The sequence below is a fragment of the Zosterops lateralis genome (assembly GCF_965231275.1).
Source record: "Zosterops lateralis genome assembly, chromosome: W".
NCBI lineage: Eukaryota > Metazoa > Chordata > Aves > Passeriformes > Zosteropidae > Zosterops > Zosterops lateralis.
The window spans coordinates 13441541-13464507 of record NC_139801.1 but is presented as its reverse complement, the minus strand read 5'-3'; the positions used below and the strand labels follow the sequence as shown (position 1 = coordinate 13464507).

Below are 22967 nucleotides of genomic sequence, written 5' to 3'. Positions count from 1 at the left end.
GAAACAAAGGGAAGACATACAGAGAGTGATCTACTCCAGATGCTTTAGTCAGGGTTCTTTTGGCACACAGGGAACAAGAAAACAAACCAGCCTGAAGTAAAGCTTATTTGAAAATGACTTCTTAAAAGACAAAAATTAGAAAGTTTTGGTTGAGGGAGGACAATGACACCAAAGCTCTTTGATTCTGGTGAAATATATAATTTTTAGTTGACACTGTTCCTCATGCATGTTCCTGAACTTTCCTATGCTCCAGTGGAGGATATGTCTGCCAGATTTTGGCTGTAAAAACCAGGAACAGATGACATGCAGAATGGCTGATGTGCAGTCTGTCCACATAGAGATCTGGGATATATCATGCATGTTTCTTAGAGAACCACAGTGTTCTGGTCAGCCATGGAGCCTAGGAGGACCACTAATACAGTTCATTTCAGCCTTGTTCTTAAGTCAATCAGTCTTTTGACTGCTAAAAATAATGACCTGTGTGGGGATTCACGAGAGTAAGACAGACTTAATTAGCATATCTAGTCTGGTGACTAGGATGCCCTGGAAAGAACAAACAGAACTTTGAGCTCATGAGAAGATGGGATTAGAAATCTGCTTAAGAGAAGAAGATTCAATCAACCCCCTACATGGATATGTTGAAAAATGTATGAGTTGTTTGTATGATCTTTTAACCTAATTATTGTAGTAGAAATTATTAACCTTACTGAAATGGTATATAAGTTCTTGGAAAACCTAAGTAAAATCGGATTCTGATCATGGTCAGTCTCCCCGTCTCTCCTTCAATCGCCGATAGACCTGTTAAGATGTTGAAGCATGGCAAATTACATCACTTTTAGAAATTCATACACAGCCAGCACCTTTCCAAGTTTTAAGTCAAGTTTGAGGGAATGGTACAATTAACTTCAGTAATCAAAACCCATGTGTGTCCTTAATGCATTGATTTTCTGTATAACAGAAATATATCTTGTTTCCCCTGAACATTTCCTGTTTAAAAAGAGTTCCACTGGATACCCAAACCTACCCAGTCTTAAGAGATTGGAAAACAAATTGTTCTTCAGTGAAACAGTCTGCTATTTCAGCACTTCAAATAGTTTCCTGTTATCAGGAGAAAACGGAATAATCTTTTAGTAACATCTGTTTTTCAAAAAGAGAACATAAAAGCATTTGTGGTAATTGTGGACATAGGATGTGGATTTAATTAGCATAATCAGTTTGATAACCAAGATGCGTTGGCAAGAACAAACAGAGCTTTGTAAATTACAAGAAGATTGGATCAAGACTGAGGACAGGAAAAGATTGAATCAATCTCTGCAAGCAAGAGATGATGTAAAATGTATAAGTTTGTTTGCATGATGTTTAACCTAATCATTGTAGTAAAAAATTACTAGCCTTCCTAGAATGATATATAAACATTTGTAGCTCATCTTAAAGAACGAATTCTGCCCACCAGTCAGTCTTCCTATCTCTCTCTCAATTGTCGATAGGTAATCACATATGGTCAATAGAAATAGCCTGACATTTAGGACACTTGCACAAAGAATTCCAGTTTGTTTCAGAGTACAAAAGATGGAACAATTTAAATGTTAAACTGTAGCACCAGTAATATTTACTTTCCTAAAACCAAATCCTAAAGACTGAAAGGAACTTAGAGCAGGAACATTGTGCTTACATTGCATTTAAATAGAAAACGAGACAGTCATGCATGAGTCTGCAGTTCAGTAAAATCTGGGCAAATTTGCCGTTCTACTGGAAGAATACTGGGACTGGTCACACAGCTTGTCAGTCTTCTGGATTTCATTCATCCTGTTTCCTCTTGGGCTTTTTGGGATTCCGAGATCGGCTCTTTGCTTTGCAGAGTGGACATATGGGCGCATTCCGATGGATTTGTTGGTGACATGACAAACATGCCTGAAATGCAATTGCAGCCTCTTGTTACAAACATCAAAGTGGCGTTGGTACATGGGTTATTGAGTATCACACACTAAGTGACAGCACAGACAAAAACAAGGGTCCTTGCCTTCAAAGGCAAACTGGTGCTACATTCTATACAATCTAGGTATGTGGATTGTAATTTCAGGCCAACTGAAAAACAGAAGCATCTCATTGAATTAAAACTACATTTCTGCAGACATGGTTCATACATGTATCAGTAACTTTAAATTCTATTTTGTGTTAAATGTTACAGTGATGTTTTAAACCTGCCTAATAGCTCACTGAGTCAGAGAAGTTACAGTGATGGCCAACTGCAATGTCACAGAATTGAAGGCAGAAGCAGGTGATTGGATGAATTCCACATATTTAACACAAGGTACAGAACTCAGCCCTTTTGCTCCAGACTAAGCCCTTTAATTTATGTTTGACTGAAGCCTATTACTTGCAGAAAGACTTTTCAATTGCCTAACTACAGATAGTAAGTATATTACTTTGGGCTGTACCTACATCAGTTTGCCTTCTTAGTGACTCTTTGGAACCTGGGTGGGATGAATACCCCTATGTAACTACTTAACTCTTCTCACTACATAAGGAGCTGAGTAAAACTGTCACTTAGGTGCCTGTGGTTATGTTACATTAATCTACATGTTACTCTTGAAGATCCCAAGTGCAGAAGCAATCGCCTTTCCTGGTAATTTATACCATTGGTAATTTCCCTCATAAAATATGTGCATTGCTTTTAATATGATTCCATATAGCTTTAACTAAGAGCCACTACTTTTTCTTTTGCCAAGATTTTTTTCTCTTTCTTACATGCCTTGCTCCCATAAGAAACACAAGAGGAGTGGGAGTTGCCTACATCACTGCTGAGGGTGACTCTTAAGTCCTAAAAGATTCTCATTCTTAACCCTTGATGACTGGTGCTACTACTTTAGTCTACTGCTTGTTCTTGTTTTGAACCACTGCAAGGAAAATCAGAATCAGGACATGTAATTTTTCCTTTTTACAAATATTGATCACTTTCTAAACGTAATGCATTCCAATGACAAGAGAAAATCCAGCACATTCCATCTCCTGACCTTCATTGGAGGTGGCTGCTGTCTGAAAGTTGCTGTCTGTCTGGTATCTTGCTTCCTGGCCACTTGCAGCTGTTGGGCAGCTGCTGCAGCTGCAGCCAGAGACTCTGGGATGGGAGGCTCCTGTGGTTCTGTCTGCCATTCTGCTTTCTGCTTTTCAAAGTAGCTAGACAAAAGAATGACAAACAAAAAATGTAACCACCTTCTGGAGTATTTCATTAGTCCATAAAGTATATTTGGTGTTAAAATACAGTGGATCACATTTCCCTATCATGTTCCTCCACTAGAGTTAAACTGCCAAATTGCCTACACATTGGCTAGTTCATAAATAGAATATGTGGTGTTTTCTTCTGCATTTCTACACTTTAGCCAGATTCCAGACTGGATATAAATCAAGTAAGATGAAAAATAGACAATATGTATAGAAGAAAAATAGACAAGAGCTTCAGATGCACCTCTGTCAAATAGTTTTTCTACTTTATTCTGTTAAAAATGAATAACTTTTGCACACAACAGATTAATAAACAGATTAATACATTCTTTGCAGTGTCAAGGTGTTTGGAATGTAAAACAACATTTCTATAGAAATATAAAGGAAATCTTGAAAACTGTGTACCTGTGAAAACTATGTTAATTATGCTGGGCAATAAGAGAAATATATGCTTATTAAATCATCCCTTGCATTTAAAACTGATCTGTTAAACAAAGGACACTGTTCTTTGAATAGTAGCTAATTCTGTCACTCTCCTCTGCCTAGGTTATACGTGAAAATGAGACTGTGATTTAGTATCCAAATCTATTCCACATCTCAGGGAAACTTGAAGACAGTAACAGGTATTTGGCTAAAAGTCACTGCCATGTGCAGGCAGCAAAAAGTAAAACTCTGACTAGCAGCAGCACAATCCAACTGAAGAATACTTGGTTTGTGTCCCTCTCATGTATTGCCTCCTACTATTGCTTGCTAAACAAGCAATTTTCAGGGAAAAAGAAAAAGATAGAAAAAGCAGCATATAGTATAAAACCTAGAAGGCCAACCACCCTTGAATGTTTCCATCTGGTATGTAGAGTTTGCAGCTTGGAATAACCTAAATTTAACTTGGAACAAATTCAGACTGAATGTTATCAAATAACTGTCCTCCATATCTCTTTTTTGTTAAATTTTGTTTTTCATGCTTACCTCTTGGGTTTCTTTTTTTCCCACTTACCAACAAAATTAAAATGAGAAAATGACCAGTAGAGTTGAAAGAAAGCATAAAGCCAGATAATGTTTGCTTTGGAGACTTACTCAAGGGACAGTTTCTCTTCCTCTTCACATAGGTCTGGTAGCCTCTGCAACCCCAGAGTCATTCTCAGGGCATCTACGTGCTCCTTTAGGGGCTTGTACTCCTCGTGGAGCCGGCGAGTAGATTCCAAGAGCTTGTTAAGATCGTTCTCAGACTGCTTGATAGTGTTCTCCATCTGAAAGAGGAGGTTGGGCATGTTTTCAAAGAACTGTTCCTCTGACTGAGCAACAGATTGTATCAGAAAGAAGAGATTTTTCTCACTCAAGTTGGAAGAGATTTGAGACAATGCAATAGTAAAGCAAAGACTTAAGGTATTGGGAGGATGAAAAATGGGCAAAGAAGAAGCAACAGAAAGTGACATATGAGATGCATTTTCATTTTTAAAACGTGCACTCAACCTATAGGACCTTCTGAACAACAGAAAAAGCAGAGAGACAGGCTACAAATAAAGTTGGGATATGAGGAGCTATGGAAAACGCTCAAGAGACATTAAAAAGAGCTTAAAGCAGCATAAACTAATTTTCTGTGTTTCTAAGTTCAGAACACTGACTGGCAGAAGTTAACAAACAAGCTAAGGAAAGGTTTCTGCTTCTCTTACTGCAGCAAGTGGGAAAAGCAGCAGAACAAAAGACAATCTGACTGGAAAAAGAGAGGAGGATGAAACAGGCTGAGGTTATGCAGCTGGACAGGGGAGCAGACATTTGAAGTAATAAATAAATGCAGTTTGCACATTCAGTAATAGTTTGTACTTTTTTACTTGTGGGAGCTTTTTTCCTCTGGTGCAACACAGAAATACCTTCAGAGCTAAAAACCCCATGTAAGTGCCCTAACATGACATTAAAAAATGTATTTAAAAATATATTTCCTATTTAGCCCCTCTAACTGGCTAATCTTACCTGTTTATATTTTTTTTTTTATTTGTATTAATTCCCTTCAGGCTGGTGGTTCTTGATGTTTGGTGATTCCACTCCATGATGAAGGTCAGCTCTTACTATGAACTTAACAAACACTATGTATTTTCTCAAAATCTTAGTCCCACCTAGCTGCCAAAGTTTCTGTTTCTGGGTGCTAAATGAGAAAAGACTAACAGGAAGAACTGTTTTCTATGGGACAGCTGGAGTGGTATCACTGTGGCTACTGGTAAAGTCATAGCCACAATAGGCTCGGTTATCTATCCTCTTGGTGCAACAGCTTATTATGACAACATATCCTGCCCTACAAAGGGAAAAAACAATTATCCTGAGGTAAATTTACTTTGCACTCTCTGTAGGATCCTAGGATGGTGTTGTAAATCCTACATTATTGAACCAGTGACGGTTCACTCATGTGCACAATTCCACAACCTGTGGAATGATTCATATCCAGCTGTGTCTCAGTCAGGCTGCCTGAGCTGGGCTGTCACATACCACATTAATGTCAGCGTGGATCAGTCGCAGCTCCTCCACGTGTGCCATCTTCTCTTGCAGCAGCAGGTCCATTTCCTGTTTATATTCTTTCAGGTGCCTCTCCTCAGACTCCAGGGCTTCAAATTCTGCTTTCAGTCGTGCCTTTATTTTTTCCATCTGCAAAGTCTTATTCCTGAATCCCAGTGATAATTAAAAAGATAGAGAGACAACAGTAAGTCACTGAAACATATTTTTGTGAGGTGCCAGTTTATATGGAATTAGATAGATGAAAGAAGGCAATAGCAGCAATAGACAAGAATGAGACTACATGTGTCTGAGAGGTGAGGTACAAGGAGAATACTGAATTCTAATGCCAGCTCTTTTGCTGAGCTTTTCAGTGGTAAGAGAATTCTTGTACTGAATTATGAAATCAATAGAATGTTGCCAGGTTTTAACAGAGCATGGCAGAAAGCAGGGTCAGTCACTTGGACAATTAATTATGGTTATGTATTCCAAATATCATAGCTAGTAATATGACCTGGGTTCTTCCCTCTCACTTCAGGAGTTTATAAAGCTGTAAGAGATAAAAACAGTATCATAAATAACTTCTACAATATGTATTCAGAAGTGGATGGTCTGGGAAGGGATAATATGAATGAAGGAGATTCAAAACAGAACAATTTAAAAATTCCTGTTTCCTCTCTTGTATTTATGACATGTGTCTGCATTTCTCATCAGTAAATTCACTCTCATTCTCTTTTATCTCTTCCCAGTCAGAACACTGTCTTTAGGTATTTACTTAATTTTATGACTGAGTTATTTCTGTGGAAGTATTTAATGCATATACATCAGCATGTGCATATATGTTTGGATTGTGGGCATACAATGAATTTACTGAAATCAGTATTCCCTTGACTACAAATTATATGTATTTTTCTATAGATATGGATATAGATATCAGATTCCAGATGCAAAATCAGATTCCCACATACCTTCAAAACCCAGCTAAGCTGCCTTTAATGCATGATAGAAATCAACTACACAAATGAGCAAATTCTTTGATTTTGTTCATGAAGACTTTTCCCCTCTGTCTGTAGAATACATGGAATGCAGATTAAAGTAAAGTCTGTTAAAACTATCAAAGATCAATCTGTAAACATAGGGAAATCTCATGTTTATTTTGAAAGAAATTCTTCATAGAATGCAAGCCTCTTTTAAAAGATTTGGGAATTAATAAATAGGTTTATTTGATCAGATTTTGTTAAAGGTGATTCAAAATGGACATCACTGTTGCAAGTAGGACTGGCTTTTTGACACTGATTTTTTTTTAATTTAAAATTCATTCAAGCAACTTTTTTGATACTTCATTGTACACTAAAGCTAAACATCACCTTAGCTCTACCTTATGCCACAAAATAATAGCAAAAATCTGTCAAGTGCAGTTTATATATCATCTTTGAATATGTGATCAGAAAACTGAATGCACTGTAAATTTCCAAATACAGGATAACACTCCCACTGAAATAAATAATTTAAGTGTTACAGCAATTGGACCACACACTGTAGTAGGCCATACTTAGATCCGTTTTCTAAAACAGAGTCTGTGTACTAGTTGAGTAGAAAATCATTGTTCTTACACTGTCACATCTCCTTCTACAAATAGTTTGGGGATACTAGACAGACAAATATTTTTGCTTGATCCTTGTTCACCTTTGTGGTATTGTGTGAAGAAGGCTGAGGCCCATACTCTGCTGCCTAATTCACTTGCTCCATGGATAAAGTGTGCTTCTTAGAGGTGCTGTAACCAGCCAGAAGTCCCTGTGATCACCTGGGAACTGTGATTCCTCAACAGCCCTCTCTCCTCTCTCTGATAGCCTCTCTCTGGCTGTCATGTCCCAAAGCACTTGTCATTGCTCTGGGGTTTCCCAGTCAGCATGCCTTCCATCTCCTAGCTGTATTCAAAATCATTGTCCTCTCTAACGTGTTTTGGCTTTTGGCTGCACCACTTCCAACTAAACAGACAGCTCAGGCCTAATCCTGAAAATCGGTGCCCTAAGCCAAGGGGTGGAAATGCCCTACCTAAAGTTACGAAAAACGTTCCCCATGCGGGCACGTGCTGTACACTGCCTGGCTTTTTTTGACCCCCCTCTTCCAAAGCATCCTGCAACTCACCCTATAAAGGATGCTAGATGCAAATTCCCGGCGTTCTGCACTGCCTGAACCGCAGCCCGAGGCAGCTCCGGCCTTGTGGCAGGAGGGGACAGCAGAGACAGCCCCGGTCCGGTGTGTCCCCATCCCCAGGCGCCCCGGGCGGCGCCAGAAGCAGCGGGGTGGGAGATATCTGCGGAGTTCCCTCGGTCACTCCCCGCCTTCGGCCGAAGGGAAGAGCAGGGCAGAGAAGCCGCTAAGGCTGAGCCGCTCCCCTCTCATCACCCGCACGGATCCACCGCTCCCCGGCGGGCCCTAACGCCGCCCTCCGCGGGGGATGGATGGATGGACGGATGGACGGACGGACGGACGGCTGTCCTGCACCCTGGTGGGGCTCTGCCGGTGCCTGCAGCCCTGTCCTGCCCGAGGGCACATCCGCCCTCGGATTTGGGACTCTGCTTTCCTTGCCATCTCCCCTTCCTTCTCAGCCCGACAAGGCTCCTGCCCGGGAGCGAGTGGCGCAAAATAAGAGACTCAGAGCCTCATGAATATGAAATACTAATTCAAAGTGCTTAAAAACAAACAAACAAGCAAGCAAACAACCCCTACGACACCCGCGGCCCGACACCACTCCCCCCAGCTGCGCTGGGGCTGCTCAGTCCTTCCCACCCGCGCACTCCGCCTTCCCGTGTTATCATTCAGGGCTGGTGCTCTGGAAATGCACGACCATTATCGCCCTCCACTACGCATTCCAGCGTCCATTTCCAGCAGCAGATGCTCCCTCCCCGATTAGAAAAATGTATTTTGAGCTCTCATCGTAAACCCAGCGGTAGTTCTCTTTCCCTCGGTAGCACAATAGCTACTTTCAGATCGATGCAACTCTTCCGCTTCCCCGAGGAAAAAGCTGCTTTATGTAACTGATGGGGCACAAAGCAAACATACCTGATCTCCTTGATGCTCTCGAGTTTGCACATTATTTCTTGCTCATCTGCCATGCTTTCTACTCCCGATTTACACCTCCCGTGAAACGTGCAAAATGCCGGGGGGGGGGGGGGGGGGACGGGGGGGGACACACGACCCAAACCGAAACTAAACCAAAAAAACCCCACATACAATAGACACAATGTAGTCACTCCCTCCTCGCATATGGGCTCTGAGCCTGTGCGGCAGACTCTATATGGGGAGCCGTGGGACTTAGAGTCCAGGTTCCTATTGCTGCCCAGGCAGAGAGACTGCAAAACGACTACAACACCCACAAGGCAAAGCAAAGCTCGCCTGCCCTTTTTCCTGCATCTACATTTCAAATCAATCTGTCACACCTCATTATGCCAAAGGTTGTTAGGAGTGCAAAAAAAAAACCCAGAAGGCTTTCTTCTGAGATCTGTGCAATGTTTAGCATTTCGTTAAAATATGCACCAAAATACTTTTGATGGGTTCATGATTTTGATTAAAAGCTTTGACAAAAAGGCATACTGTAGTCATTACTACTACAATGCTGTTTTCTCCTGGATGCTCTGAGTTTTCTACTGAATGTTCTAATTGCTCACCAAATCCAATTTTTGCAATTTTCTGGAACAGATAATGAATAAGCAGCAGTTGTGAATAGAAGATGTTCTGTGAATAGAAGATGTTTTAGTTACTTTCTCCATTATTTAAGGACTTTTCCCTATATTGTTGTGTTCTTCAAATAAAGAAAAAGGCAGATGAAGGAAAACCGTGATAGCACCAGCACCGTCTTCCTCACGGTACAGCTTTTGTAAAGAAATTAGAACACAAAAGGTCCTATCTTTTTGTAATTTGAGTCAATTGCAAACTCTCACTGCCTTAAAAATTGAAGATTGTAGGATTGAGCCAAGTGAGCTGTAGGCTCAAAGAGGGCAGGCTTCTTTGATGCATGATTTAAATAGATGAACTAATTGGTTTGAGGGGGTAGAAGACAAGTTAGCTACAGTCAGCCAGTGAATCTTGTTGCTAAGACAGTGAGGGAGTGAGAGCAGGCAGGGTGAGGACAAGAGGGAGAGAAGGAAAATGCCCTCAGACAGGAGTGATGAGAATCGCACCCTACTTTTGCACTGTTTATCCTATTTTTTGATTCCTGGTTTTACAGGCTAAGCTAAAAGGTTGGGGGCAGAAAATGAAAATGCAAGTTCAACTTGTTCCTTTATTCTGCTTTGAATGGCACTAAGAAAAACACTTCACAAACTATGAAAAACAGAGTTCACTTTCCTGGTAAATTTTAAGAAATATGTTTAATAATTAAAAAAATAAAACAATTAGGAAACAGATTAAGCAAAAACAAGTATGGCTAGCCAGGTGACTTGGCATTCAGCCAAGTCCACAACCTGCTATTTCAGAGGCTTTCTTTAAATACCCTTTCTATTGCATCAATCTGTTGAATATTCATATTTTTCCATAGACTAGTTTCCATATTCCAGGAACTGTTTAGCATGGCCTCTCCTTGGGTCCGTCTTTTTAGAGCATGCGTGTTTCTTGGCTGTGTCTTCATTATCACCTCCAGCTTGGGCCTTGGTCCATACTTTCTTCAGATGGTAGATGCTGATAGTTGGTATATCAATAACAGGGTCTTCTTTACATGTTCACTGGATGTTATCCTGACCAAACAGACAGTTTAAGCATACTTATATCAACTACTACCACTATGTCTAATTTTCTTTACTAATAGCAGAAATAAAAACTTATATCCTTACCACAAAGTTATTAATCATATAGCACACATCTTGTGAAAAACCAATTTTATAATATACACTTATAACACAAACTCTTCTTAATCAGTTGGAAGTTCTTAGGAAGTAAACCCACCCACAAGCTGTAGCAGTTGTTTTTCTCTCCACGTTTAAAACAAAGGAGAGAAAATATTACATCTCCACATTTCAAAGCACTTCAAAATGGTCAAAAGTTTGACACTTGCAGTCCCAGCACATACAAATTGGTAGCATTCGACTTGTGCTTCATGACTTTGGTCAAGTATTTTAATGTCTATGTTTCAATTTTTCTCCTAGACGAAGTGGGTGTAGAAGCATTTGATATCAGGGACAGGGACAAGGTACTCTGCAAACCTGAGATATTCTAGAATATGTGGTTTTATTGCAAGGGTCGTGGGTAGAAAGGGTCTTCCCTTCAGCCACCAGCCTAGGCTGAAGGGAAGTCCGAGAGAGAGAGAGAGAGAGAGAGAGAGCAAGAGGGTAGGGACCAGAGAGAGAAAGCCAAGAGAGAAGAGCTAGGGAAAACCAAGAGGGTGAAGAGGGCGAAGAGAGAAGAGGAGGGAAAACCAAGAGCGTAGGGGCCAAGAGAGAAGAGAAGAGGGGCGAAAGGTAGGAGAGCCAAGACAAGACAGCGAGGTCCTGGTTACAATACATTATATCTCCTTTTGTGATGAATATTCTAATTTACAGTGACCAACCAATACAAGACACAAAACCCTATAGAATCTACATACAGCCTATAAGAACTACTACATTACCATGTGTTATATTTTAAACTCTAAAAACTACTCTTTAGACTTTTCTGTTTTGCTACATTGACCTTTGGATCCTTTAGCCAGCAGAAAGGTATTGTTCAATCAAAAGGGATTCTTCTTCAGCTGGCCAGGCTATTGTCTTTAGGTTATATAGTAACTAAGACTCGGTATCCTACCACTCAAAGTAAGCTTCCATTTCTATCTTGATTACAGGTTTCATATTTTCAGAATCTTTTGCCAAGCAATCATATTTATAAGGTTTCCCTGATTAATCTTTCCCAACATCTCCCCCTTTCTGATGAACAATTAAAATACTAGAAATCATCCTATTAGTTATTTTTTGCATACAGTGAAGTATACAGGGTATTGCTACTAAAACTATAATTATTACTATTAAAATAATCAAGCCTATTTTACAGAGTTCTTTTAGCCAAGGTGCAAAGCTCAAACCATCAAACAAATTGTCTAGCCAAGATGGGTCATCCGTTGTGATTTGGTTAGGCAAATTTCTTAAATTTTTTAACTGTTTATAAATAGAAACAGAATTATTAGATAAGTTTCTGTGGCTAATAGTTTTCAAAAGTAACATTGTCAAAACCTTCTGGGAAAGGTACTCCAACTAAACAGTTTGAGAAGGGTTTGTTAGGGCTCATTTCAGATGAGCAGATGGTGTCAGAGCCTGCAGACCTGGCGAAAACAACCCAGATATTCCTCTTTGGTTGATCTACGGGTAAAGCTTCACTACAAAAACTAAAAACAAAACGGTAAAAACAACATGCATTCACACAAATAATGAAAGTCCAGTTTTTTTCTTGAGGTGTTTCTTGCAGGCCATCTTCTTCTGATGAATCTGTGCAGTTCAGGTTTGGGTGCTTGCCTCTTAGCTTCTGTTTGGGAGGTAACTGGCTGGTGTGGGGATGTTCTTTCAGTTTTGTCTTTTTGTTGTTTAAAAAATGTCTGTAAATGGAGGGATCAGGCTCCTCTGCAGAGCTGTTCAAGAAATTATAAAGGTACAAGGCTATATTCAACTTTCTTTGAGGTGTAGCCTGAGTTTCTCCCCCTTTCGGATGATGAAAAATGCGTTTTAAAGTTTGATGTGTCATGTAGTGTGAGTTCGTAAGAATTATAGTAGCAGGGTTTTTACAGTCATTAGGTGTGTGTCTTTCTAGGGTACTTTTCAGTAGTTGTTTAAAGTAAGGGGAGCAAAGCAGAAACACAGCAGTGGCTGGGCTGGGCTGGGCAGCAGCGGACAGGTCAGGCGGTGGCGGCTCGGGGGGTGCCATCGGCGTGAGCGCGGAGGAAGCAGGCAGCGGTGGCATTGCCGTGGCAGTGGCATGCGGCAGCGGCAGGGCAGTGTTTTGCGGCAGCTGGGAACCAGGAGGCCGTGGTGGATGCAGCGCAGCGCTGCACGGAGCCGTGCCGCCGAGCGGTGGCGGGGCTGCGCGCACCGGGGGTGCCGCGGGTGCAACAGGAACGGGAGGCTGGGGTGGCACGGCGGGCTGGTGGGGTGAGGCTGCGGGCAGCGGGACTGCGAGGTCAGTGGGCGGCTGGGCTGAAGCGGCAGCATAGGGACGGTAGTGCCGGGGTAGGGGGACCGGAATTGCCACAGTCTCTGGGCCGGGGTGCGCAGAGAGTGGCTGTGCAGCCGCGACAGGCGTGCCTGGTATCGGGGAAGCAGAGGCAGCAGGAGGTGGTGGCGTTGCAGCAAGGACGGACGCAGGCGGGACCAGTGCCACTACTGGCACCATTGCGGGGGTTGGGGGTGCCAGCGGGGGGGTTGCAACAATGGCAGGGGCTGGCAGGACTGGAGGGGCGGCAGGAGGGGAGGGGGCCGCGGGGACAGCGATGCCGGCACTGGGCGGGGCGGGAGGAGGGGGCTGGGCTGGGGGAACAGCGATGCCCGCGGCGGGCGGGGTGGCAGGAGGGGGGTCCCAGAGAGAGAACGAGAGAGAGCAAGAGGGTAAGCTGGCAAGAAGAGGGGAGAGAGCTAGAGCAACGTGGCAGGGGTCAGAGTGCAGGGGGAAGAGAGCAGAGGTAAGAGCAGGGAAAGGAGAGTGAGGTCCAGAGAGAAAGAGCGAAGAGGAGAGCCAAGAGAACAGGGACCAGAGAGGTGAAGAGAGAAGAGCAAGGGAAAGCCAAGAGCGTAGGGGCCAAGAGAGAAGAGAAGAGGGGCGAAAGGTAGGAGAGCCAAGACAAAAGAGCGAGGTCCAGGTTACAATACATTATATCTCCTTTTGTGATGAATATTCTAATTTACAGTGACCAACCAATACAAGACACAAAACCCTATAGAATCTACATACAGCCTATAAGAACTACTACATTACCATGTGTTATATTTTAAACTCTAAAAACTACTCTTTAGACTTTTCTGTTTTGCTACATTGACCTTTGGATCCCTTAGCCAGCAGAAAGGTATTGTTCAATCAAAAGGGATTCTCCTTCAGCTGGCCAGGCTATTGTCTTTAGGTTATATAGTAACTAAGACTCGGTATCCTACCACTCAAAGTAAGCTTCCATTTCTATCTTGATTACAGGTTTCATATTTTCAGAATCTTTTGCTAAGCAATCATATTTATAAGGTTTCCCTGATTAATCTTTCCCAACAGTGGGTCTGACAGTTTTTTATATGATCTGAAATCACTGCACTGATATGTATTATTTATTCTGGCGCTATTTATAAACTTTGATATGTGGGATCCCAATAACAATCAGTTTTTCCCACCATGTGGACTGGATTTTTCAAAGAAAGCTAAGGGACTTAGGACTAAACTGACACTGAAAAAATATTTCAACTGATCCTGAAAAATTCAACCTTGTTGTTCGATCCAAAAGCTAACAGGCAAATAGATTTCAAAACAAGTTGCAGTATTATGCAGAATGAAACCAAGACTAAAATACTCCCCTACTTCATTGAGCACAGGACCGAATTTTTGTGCAAAAATCCCCAGCTGCTTCCATTTAACATTCTAACATCAGTCCACACACTTTAGCATTATGACAACAAATCTACTTCAGAACAATTACAACTGGAAGAAATTTTTTTTCTCCCTAGATAATGATCCCAGCCACAGCAATTAATTCTACAAGTCCAGATGTAGTGATGCAATGTAGAGCCCTTATAACTAAACTATTAAATATTAATATTCTAACTGCATTTTTTTAAAGTGCAACATGTTTTATGAAAGAAATAGCATTTAAAGAAATATTAGAGATTAAAGACTAGTGGAGAAGTGTCCTCAGTAAAAGACACAACAGAACTGAACTTGGGTTAATATATTGCTGGATTAGGTACAAGTCACCACCATAAGCAGAACATGCAGCAATATTGTAAAACCTAAATATCAGAAAATGGATGAGTCAAAGTGGTGCATCCCAAGTGTCTTAGTTTGAAAGACAGGTGAGACACGGGGTTAGGAATCAGAGGAGTATTGATTAGAAATAGATATTTAGGTGATGTATATTGCTTAATATTTGCTGCATTTTACTGTGCTAACTGCCTGTAAAGAGAAGACAGGGTGTATGTGGGAGATAGGGTGTACGTGCAGCAATATGAGAGAATGCAAGGATGTGTGATAAGGGAAGGATGATGTGTAGCAATGTATCTGTATAAAAGGCCATTCTGATGCACCAGCCAAATTGGTTGTAATATATTTTTTGCAAAATAATTCATGCAAAAAACTTAAAAACTACAGCATTCATGTAACCAAAGCCGGCGACAGGGAAAAAGTGATTTGCATCAGGTGATAAGGGAAGAGGGATGCAAATATCAAGCAAGGATAAGCTATCTCCAAAGATGTTTATTCCAAAGGATTTTTATTCATCTGACAAGGCCCCAGTGATATGCATTCGATATGCATCAACAATAAGATAATATTCATCACCAAAGATGTTTATTCCAGAACAGAATTCCAGTAAGGAGATGAATTATTCACCCATTCCGGGAAACTTTTCGTCAGACCGGCAGCAAGAAAAGAAAAATACGTGAATATGCTAAAAGGATAAGAGCAATGAGAGAAGTGAGAAGATCCCCCCCCCCGTACCCTGCGCAGCCAGAAAATGTATAAAACAGGACCCTGTGAAAGCAGGATCGGTGAACCACGGGAATTCAGAGCGATAGAGTTCGAATTTGCTTCACCAGTGTCGATCGCCAGGCTCAGCACCGCTTTGCCTGTGGCTTTTTCAAAACTTATACTTTGATTATTTAATAAATTCACTTTAATTATTAAATTGGCTGATTCATTTATAACAGTAATATTATCAAACCACCTGAAGTTTTGTTGTTAGAGCTATCAGAAATTCATCAAGTTTACTGAGAAGACAACAGGATCAAAAATAAGAAGAGAGCCTGCAAAAATGTCTGCAAAAAAGTTAAATCCTAGATAGGGGAAGCACAACGAGAGGATGGACGCTTGAGCAATTGGATGTTCTGAAGGATGTGTGCCTGCCTCATGAAGAAGCAGCTTAGCCAACCCAGAGATGCGTGCCCATGTGGACAGTAGACCTAGAATCTATATCTGCCATGTAATGAAAACAATAAACAGCTTCTGTTGGAATCATATTGGTTCTGTTATTCAGTGCCCCATTTCCCGCTTTTCCAGGTTTGGATAGACAGGTATCTGCCAAGGAAGATTGGAGTCTCCCTTGGAATGTAAGCCCCTCCCTCCCCCTTTTCAAATTATTATAAATTTGCAATTAAAAGGCTGTCAGACAAAGATTTTGGGAATAGGTATAGCAGTTCTTTACTAGGGATATTAACAATACAAATGTTGTAGTACAAAAGAATAAGCAAGCAAACAAACAAGGAATCCCAGAAAACCCTGACAGAGTCAGAAATACAACCTGATGCCCTGTTGGTCAGGGTGTTGGAAACAGTCCAAAGTCAGCCCTCCTGGAGTGGCAGATGTGGGCCTGTTGGAAGCAGAGATGATGATCCTGTGGAGCCAGGGGTCCCGAAATGGGTCCGGTCTTCCTTTGGAAGTCACGTGGGAACACTGGAGTGCCTGGTGGCACTTGTGGCTCCTTTTTATCTAGGTGGAAATGGTTTGGCTCCTTCTCCCTGGGTGGAGCATCTCACAAGAGGATGATGTAATGTGTCATGCCATTAGTGAGCTTTAATGGTCTATTAACAGAAGATATTCCCATGGAGGTACTGGAAGAGTGAACAGAGATAAGAAACACTGCTCCATCCGGTTTTAACAGCTGGCTTGGGAGGCAGTGGAAGGCTGAGCAGAGATAAGAAACAATGCCCCACCCAGTTTTTAACAGCTGGCTTGTTATCAGAGAAGGCAGTTACCCCCTCCCTGCTGGAGTTACAATAGATAAAAAAAATCTCCCCCTCCGAGCTTTGGCCACCTGTTTGTTTTGGTTAAGTATTCTTAAGTACCCAACACTTAGTCTCCTTGGTAACTTATGGGGAAAAAATTGTTTAAAGCTAAAAAGGAACAAACCTAACCCCCAACACCCCTGCAATGATGTTCACCAAAACCAGGACGAAGTACACTAAATCTACAAGGCTACCGAGATAACAAGGCTCCTCGGACCCCCAGAACCAGTTTAGACCAGCCTCATGGTTTGGGCTGTGACCAAAGGATCAGTAAGCATGCCCAAGGAGACGGGGTGAAAAGGTCAACTTTGATGAAGACCACTTCCCTCATCCTTAGCAACCCCCAAGAGTACCACCAGAGACAAGTACTCAGGGGAAAGGGACTGATAAGTGAATTAGCGTATGAAGTGGGACAAGGTGGAGCCAAGAAATGAATATGCATAGATGTATTGCAAAACCCAATGTATACTTAACATTTTAGAGGATAAAAAGGAACGCTGAGAGTGACTAGATGCACATGTCTTTGCGGAATGATCCCACATGCGTCTGGCCAAATAGACTACATACCTACTTTATAACTCACTTTGTCTTTGAGTTTTAGAGTCTTTCCATGTATCACAGGTGTCTGCTAGTGTTATAAATATATTATATAATTGGCTTTTTGCAAATATTGAAATAAATACTATATGTGTTATATTAGAAGTTTATGTTGTAATTACATAGTATGCTTAAACTATCTGTTTGGCCGGGATAACATCCAGTGAACATATAAAGAAGACCCTGTTATTGATATACCAACTATCAGCAGCTACCATCTGAAGAAAGTATGGACCAAGGCCCAAGCTGGAGGTGATTATGATGACAAAGCCAAGAAACACGCATGCTCTAAAAAGGTAGACCCAAGGAGGGGCCATGCTAAACAGTTCCTGGAATATGGAAACTAGTTTGTGGAAAAGTTTGAATATTCAACAAGACTGGTGCAATACAAAGAGTATTTAAAGAAGGCCTCTGAAATAGCAGGTTGTGGACTTGACTGAATGCCAAGTCACCCAGCCGGCCGTACTACCTTTTGCCTAATACGTTTCCTAATTGTCTTATTTTTTTTTTATTATTTGTAGTGGTGTGTTTTCGTTTTTATCAGTTTTATGTATGCATTTGTTCCTTGTTTTATATTCCTTTTTATAAGTTGTAATGGTTTGCCCCATGCCACCCATGTTCCACCCTTTTTAGTTTTACCCCAACCCCAGTTATATGTCAGTCACAAGTTATACAGCCCCTGGGTCTTGTCTGTCACTTTGGGGTCTCTCCCAAAAGTCTTGAAAGCTCCAGTAAGAACCCCAAGTGATTGGACAAGACTTCAGCTGTCTCCCCACCCGAGTTATTGATTTGTTACAATGTATGTAATTTACCTAAAGAGCCATATCCCCTTGGCCCCTGATTTGTCCCCAGTTAAACCCATCCCTGAGTTCCTCCCCCCAATAAAAGGTGTTGCATTGGGGGGTTTCCTGCTTTTTTTCCCCTTGCTTTTCCTCCCTCCTGCTTCTGCTGAGGGATGTCTGCTGGGGCAGATACCCTGATGAATAAAGCCAGCAATTAACCCAGAACAGCCTCCCTCTTTTTTCCTGCTGTCGTTGCTTCACTCCTTTGGGCAAGCAAGAACTCACAGGGATCGGTGAGGTTCATCCTGCTACCAAGCCGTACCTTTTACTGTCGAGGTGTCAGGGCTAGCCGAGGCAGAGACAAGACACCTCTTCAATTATTAAACCTATTTCTTAAAATTTACCAGGAAAGTGGACTCTGTTTTTCACACTAAGGAAAGCCAGAACCTCCCTTGGAATGGAGAATGTAAACCCACTCCCTCCAAATTATACTTTTGAAATTAAGGGGCTCTCAGGCAAAGGTATGGGGATAGGAATAGTAGTTCTTCACTAGTAAGTATAACAAGGCAAACAAACAATAACTATGGCATTAAAACAAAACAAAACCAGAAAACCTTGTGACAGCCTTCTTGGCTGAGATGGAAAGGGATGGAGGAGAGACTTTTCTTCACAAAACCCTGGGGCAGTCTGATCCCGGTGCCCCTACAGGACTCTGAGGAACACCAAGCTGGAACCTTGGATAAATCCTGGGCTGGTGGATGAGATATATTAGAAGCTCCACAGTGGTAGCTAGAACTGTGGGATGTCCCGGCGGGCTGGGGGTGCAGGGCTACAGCGTAGCAAAAAAATACTCAGAGCAGTGCTGAAGAAGCAGCGGGGGCGGGACAGCAGCAGCCCCGCTCCAGCAAGGAAGGAGGTGAGCTCAGAATTCCTGGACACACAAACAGATGGTAGTAAATCCCTAGGTAGGACTGGACTTCGGTGGTAGCAGTGAATCCTCCCTGCAGTAAAGCCGCACCTCGATGCCTAGAGACAGAGCAGCTTTCCCCACCCCCTTCCCCTCTGAGGGAAACTCCCAGGGACAAAAGAAGTGTAGCCCAATGCTACCCTCCTGCCCCGACTTTTGGCCACCTCTTTGTTTTGGTCAAGCACGCGCAAGTACCCAGCAGTTAGTCTCCCAGCAACTTATGGCAAAAAAAATTCCATAAGTAAAAAAGGAAGAAATTTAACCCCCAACACCAAATCTTGAAATTTCCTCTAAATTACTGAGTTTCTTAAATAGAAATAGATTCTTTCTGTATCCCATTGAGGTTTTGAGCTTTCAAAATATACTCTTCACATTTGCCAGATTTTTTCCTATGAGTGGGTCACCCCAATTGCACTGGTGTCCTGGGTTGACAGTGCTTCCTATCCCATATCATGGACTACCTTGTTATGTCTGTGAAAAACGAGGTTCACTTTTTAGTAAATTTTAAGAAATATGTTTAATAAAATAATTAAGACAATTAGGAGATAAGAAAAAACCAAGAACGGCCGGCCGGGTGACTCGGCATTCAGCCAAGTCCACACCTTGCCTTCTCAGAGACACTCGTTAAATACCCTTTTCGTTGTATCGATATATGAATATTCATAAAATTCCATAAACTAGTTTCCATATTCCAGGAACTGCTCTGCATGGTCCCTCCTTGGGTCCGCCTTTTTAGAGCATGCGTGTTTCGTGGCTGTGTCCTTTTTATCGCGTCCAGCTTGGGCCTTGGTCCGTGCCTTCTGCGGGTGGTAGATGCTGATAGTTGGTGTTATCAGTAGCAGAGTCTTCTTTACATGTTCACTGGATGTTATCCCAACCAAACAGACAGTTTAAGCAAACTTACACCAACTACTCCCTTTATATCTAGTCTTACCAATAGCAGAAATAAGCTTATACCTTTATATTCTTACTATGTTATTAATCATATAGCATACATCTTGCGAAAAGCCAATTTTATAATACACACATATAACAGTCTAACAGCTGCCCCTGTTTTCCTGTTGGCTGGGCGGGCACTGTCTGCCCCCCCTTTTCTTGGCTCTGCTGGCATTCGCTCTGCTTCTGCTCTGGGCTAGCCTCGCTGTGCTTCGCTTGCCGCTCTCTCTCTCCTTTACGCTGCTCATTTTCGCTGTTTCCGTTTTTTTTTTTTTTTTTTTTCTTCTTTCCCTTTCTTTCCCTTCTTCCCCCCCCCCCCCCCCCCCCCCCCCACACACACACCCTTTTAAGATTTTGGACCGGACCGGACTGGACCGGACCTGACCTGACCAGAGAAGTCCGAGGATCTCCAGGGCCCGCAAAAGAAGCTCTTTCCCTTGTGTCGGGGGGTGTTTATTCATTTGTTAATAAACCGTTTTTTTCCACTTTGTTCGAGAAATTCCTTCCCAAACCCAGGGCTGGGGGAGGGGTGGTAGAGGTTTTGTTATTAGGGGATTCCTTTGGAGGTTCTCCCTTAATTCAACCTAAACCAGGACACCTTTTGGTGCGTTGGCCCGGGAAACCGAGTCAAAGAAAGTGGAAAAAACCTTAATAATAATATTGGTGGTTCTAATTGTTTTGTGGGTGTATCGGGATGTTTTTTTCTGGACTCATAATGGCATTCGGGGTGAAAGCCTGCCAGTATTTCTGGTCCCTAGGGTTTTTTGAGGTTTTACTACCTCTGTGGTGTCTAGGGTTATTTCCTTACCCAGAGATAGCTTTGGTATTTCTCCTTATACGTAATTTATGTAGTCGTGGGGCACTAACCAGAATATTGACCGGGCTTGGCTTGTTTGTGATTGTTTACAAGAAGATTGTAAATATGCTTGATGATTCGTTGTTATGGTTGGGCACTCAGTTTGTTAGGGGAGAAGCAGGGGAAGAGTTTTTTCAGCCTCTGTTTTCCCTCTTCTCCTTTGAATTGTTTATATCTCTGTTAGAAAATATTCAGTTTCCCCTGAGTGTTAAAGAGACCATCTTTCTGGCATTTAATTTAGTAAGTTTCCTCTATACTGTCTGCAGTTTATATAAAATGAAAGCTGAGATTTCCAAAGGGGCTAATGAGACTTCTGATTTAGGGGCAAGGCCAAGTAGGAGAAATCTTGAGTGGAGTGGGAAATGGGAAGATATGGGCCAAATTTTAAAGGAGTTCTCTGATCCTATAGTCTGGAACTTTCCATGTGAACAAATTCAGAACCCAGCTGAGGTGGCAAAGTATTTGAAAGAGAAGTGCCAGGGTAATACCAAGGAGAAAAGGATTATTACAGTGAGCTGGGCCCTGGCATATGTTTATCGTACTCTCTTAGATACTGAAGGGCAGCAGACAGAAGACAGGGAACAGGGAGATAAACTAGTTACTATCCCAATCACTCAGGCTGCAGCTAATATCCCAGGCCCCAGGCCAGTAGCTGAATCAGACAGTAGGGCTCAACCAAGGGCTGTTGCTGCTAATAGAAGAGGCGGAAAGTGTACAACTAAGACTGATCGCAAGGTGGAGGATGATGATGATAATCCAGGAGAAGGACCTTCACCAAAATCAGAAACCACATCGAGGGGTGTAGGTTCTGGAGCCAATATTGATTCCTTTTCCCGAAAGGACCTTCGAGGTCTGAGAAAGGATTACAGGCGACAACCTGATGAATCTATAATAAGTTGGTTAGTCCGCCTCTGGGATGTTGCAGGGGAGGCTACAGTTCTGGATGGCACTGAAGAGAGGCATTTGAGATCTCTGTCGCTTGACCCTGTTATTGATCAGGGCATGATGAGGGAGGCTAGTCCTCACAGCCTCTGGGAACGGATTCTGGACGGTGTAGCACAAAGATACCTGTGTGCAGATGACCTCTATTTGCAGCAGACACAGTGGAGGACCATAGAACAGGGGATCCAACGTCTGAGAGAGATGGCGGTAGCAGAGCTTATCTTTTCAGATGATATAACAACTAGGAATCCAGACCTGGTAGCGTGTACACCTGTAATGTGGAGGAAACTTGTGCGACTTGGGCCATCTGAATACGCCTCTGCTCTAGCAATAATGAAGCGAGAGGAGACAGATGAGACTGTGCTCGATATGGCGAAAAAGCTTCGAGCATATGCTGACGCTGTACATGGCCCAACTCATGCCAGAATTGCAGCTGTGGAAACACGACTGCAGAAATTAGAGGACAAAATAGAGGAGAATCATAGGAAACTCCGGGAAGAGATTAAGGAGGACTTCCTCCAAATCTCGGCTGTGCAAATTAGAGGCCCTGGTATCCAACGCAGGCGCTCCTTTGATGGGGAGAGAAGGTACACCCCACGAGCTGAGTTGTGGTTCTTCCTGCATGAATCTGGAGAGAACATGAGGAGATGGGATGGAAAGCCCACTGCTGCTCTGGCACAACGGGTACGTAATTTGAAGGAAGGTAGGATTCAAAGAGGAAGTCTCAATAAACAGAGAGCAGCTCCAGTTGTTCGCAGCCAGGATGTCAAGTATGATGTCGATGATGACATGTCCGATCCCCTTGAAGGAACCTCTAAGACATATACTCCAGGAAAGAAGGATAATCATGCTTAGAAGCTCCCTGCCTCTAGCCAGGTAGAGGTTAGGGAAAATCGTGTGTTTTGGACTGTGTGGGTTCGTTGGCCTGGCACACTGAAGCCACAAGACTATAAGGCTTTGGTTGACACTGGCTCGCAGTGTACATTGATCTCATCGAGATATGTAGGGGCAGAATCTGTTTCTATTGCTGGTGTGACCGGGGGATCACAGGACTATACGTTGGTGGAGGCAGATGTGAGCCTGACTAAGAATGAGTGGAAGAAACACCCTATTGCGACTGGCCCAGAGGCCCCATGCATCTTGGGCATAGATTACCTCCGGAGTGGGTATTTTAAAGACCCGGAAGGGTTCAGGTGGGCCTTCGGAGTAGCAACTGTGATGGCAGAAAGTATTCGACAATTGAACACCTTGCCTGG

The 22967-nt window shown here is 42.6% G+C and overlaps 1 protein-coding gene across 1 annotated transcript; it reads right to left on the bottom strand.

The window, feature by feature from the left end:
- Nucleotides 1-1250: 1250 nt before the first annotated feature.
- LOC310922011 (zinc finger C4H2 domain-containing protein) lies at nucleotides 1251-8873 on the bottom strand. The gene is made up of 5 exons (XM_083882279.1): nucleotides 8770-8873; nucleotides 5701-5872; nucleotides 4297-4469; nucleotides 3015-3177; nucleotides 1251-1911 (listed from the first exon to the last, which is right to left on the bottom strand). The coding sequence occupies exons 1-5, from the start codon at nucleotides 8820-8822 to the stop codon at nucleotides 1798-1800; spliced, it is 675 nt and encodes a 224-aa protein (XP_083738405.1). The 5' UTR covers nucleotides 8823-8873; the 3' UTR covers nucleotides 1251-1797.
- Nucleotides 8874-22967: the final 14094 nt, after the last annotated feature.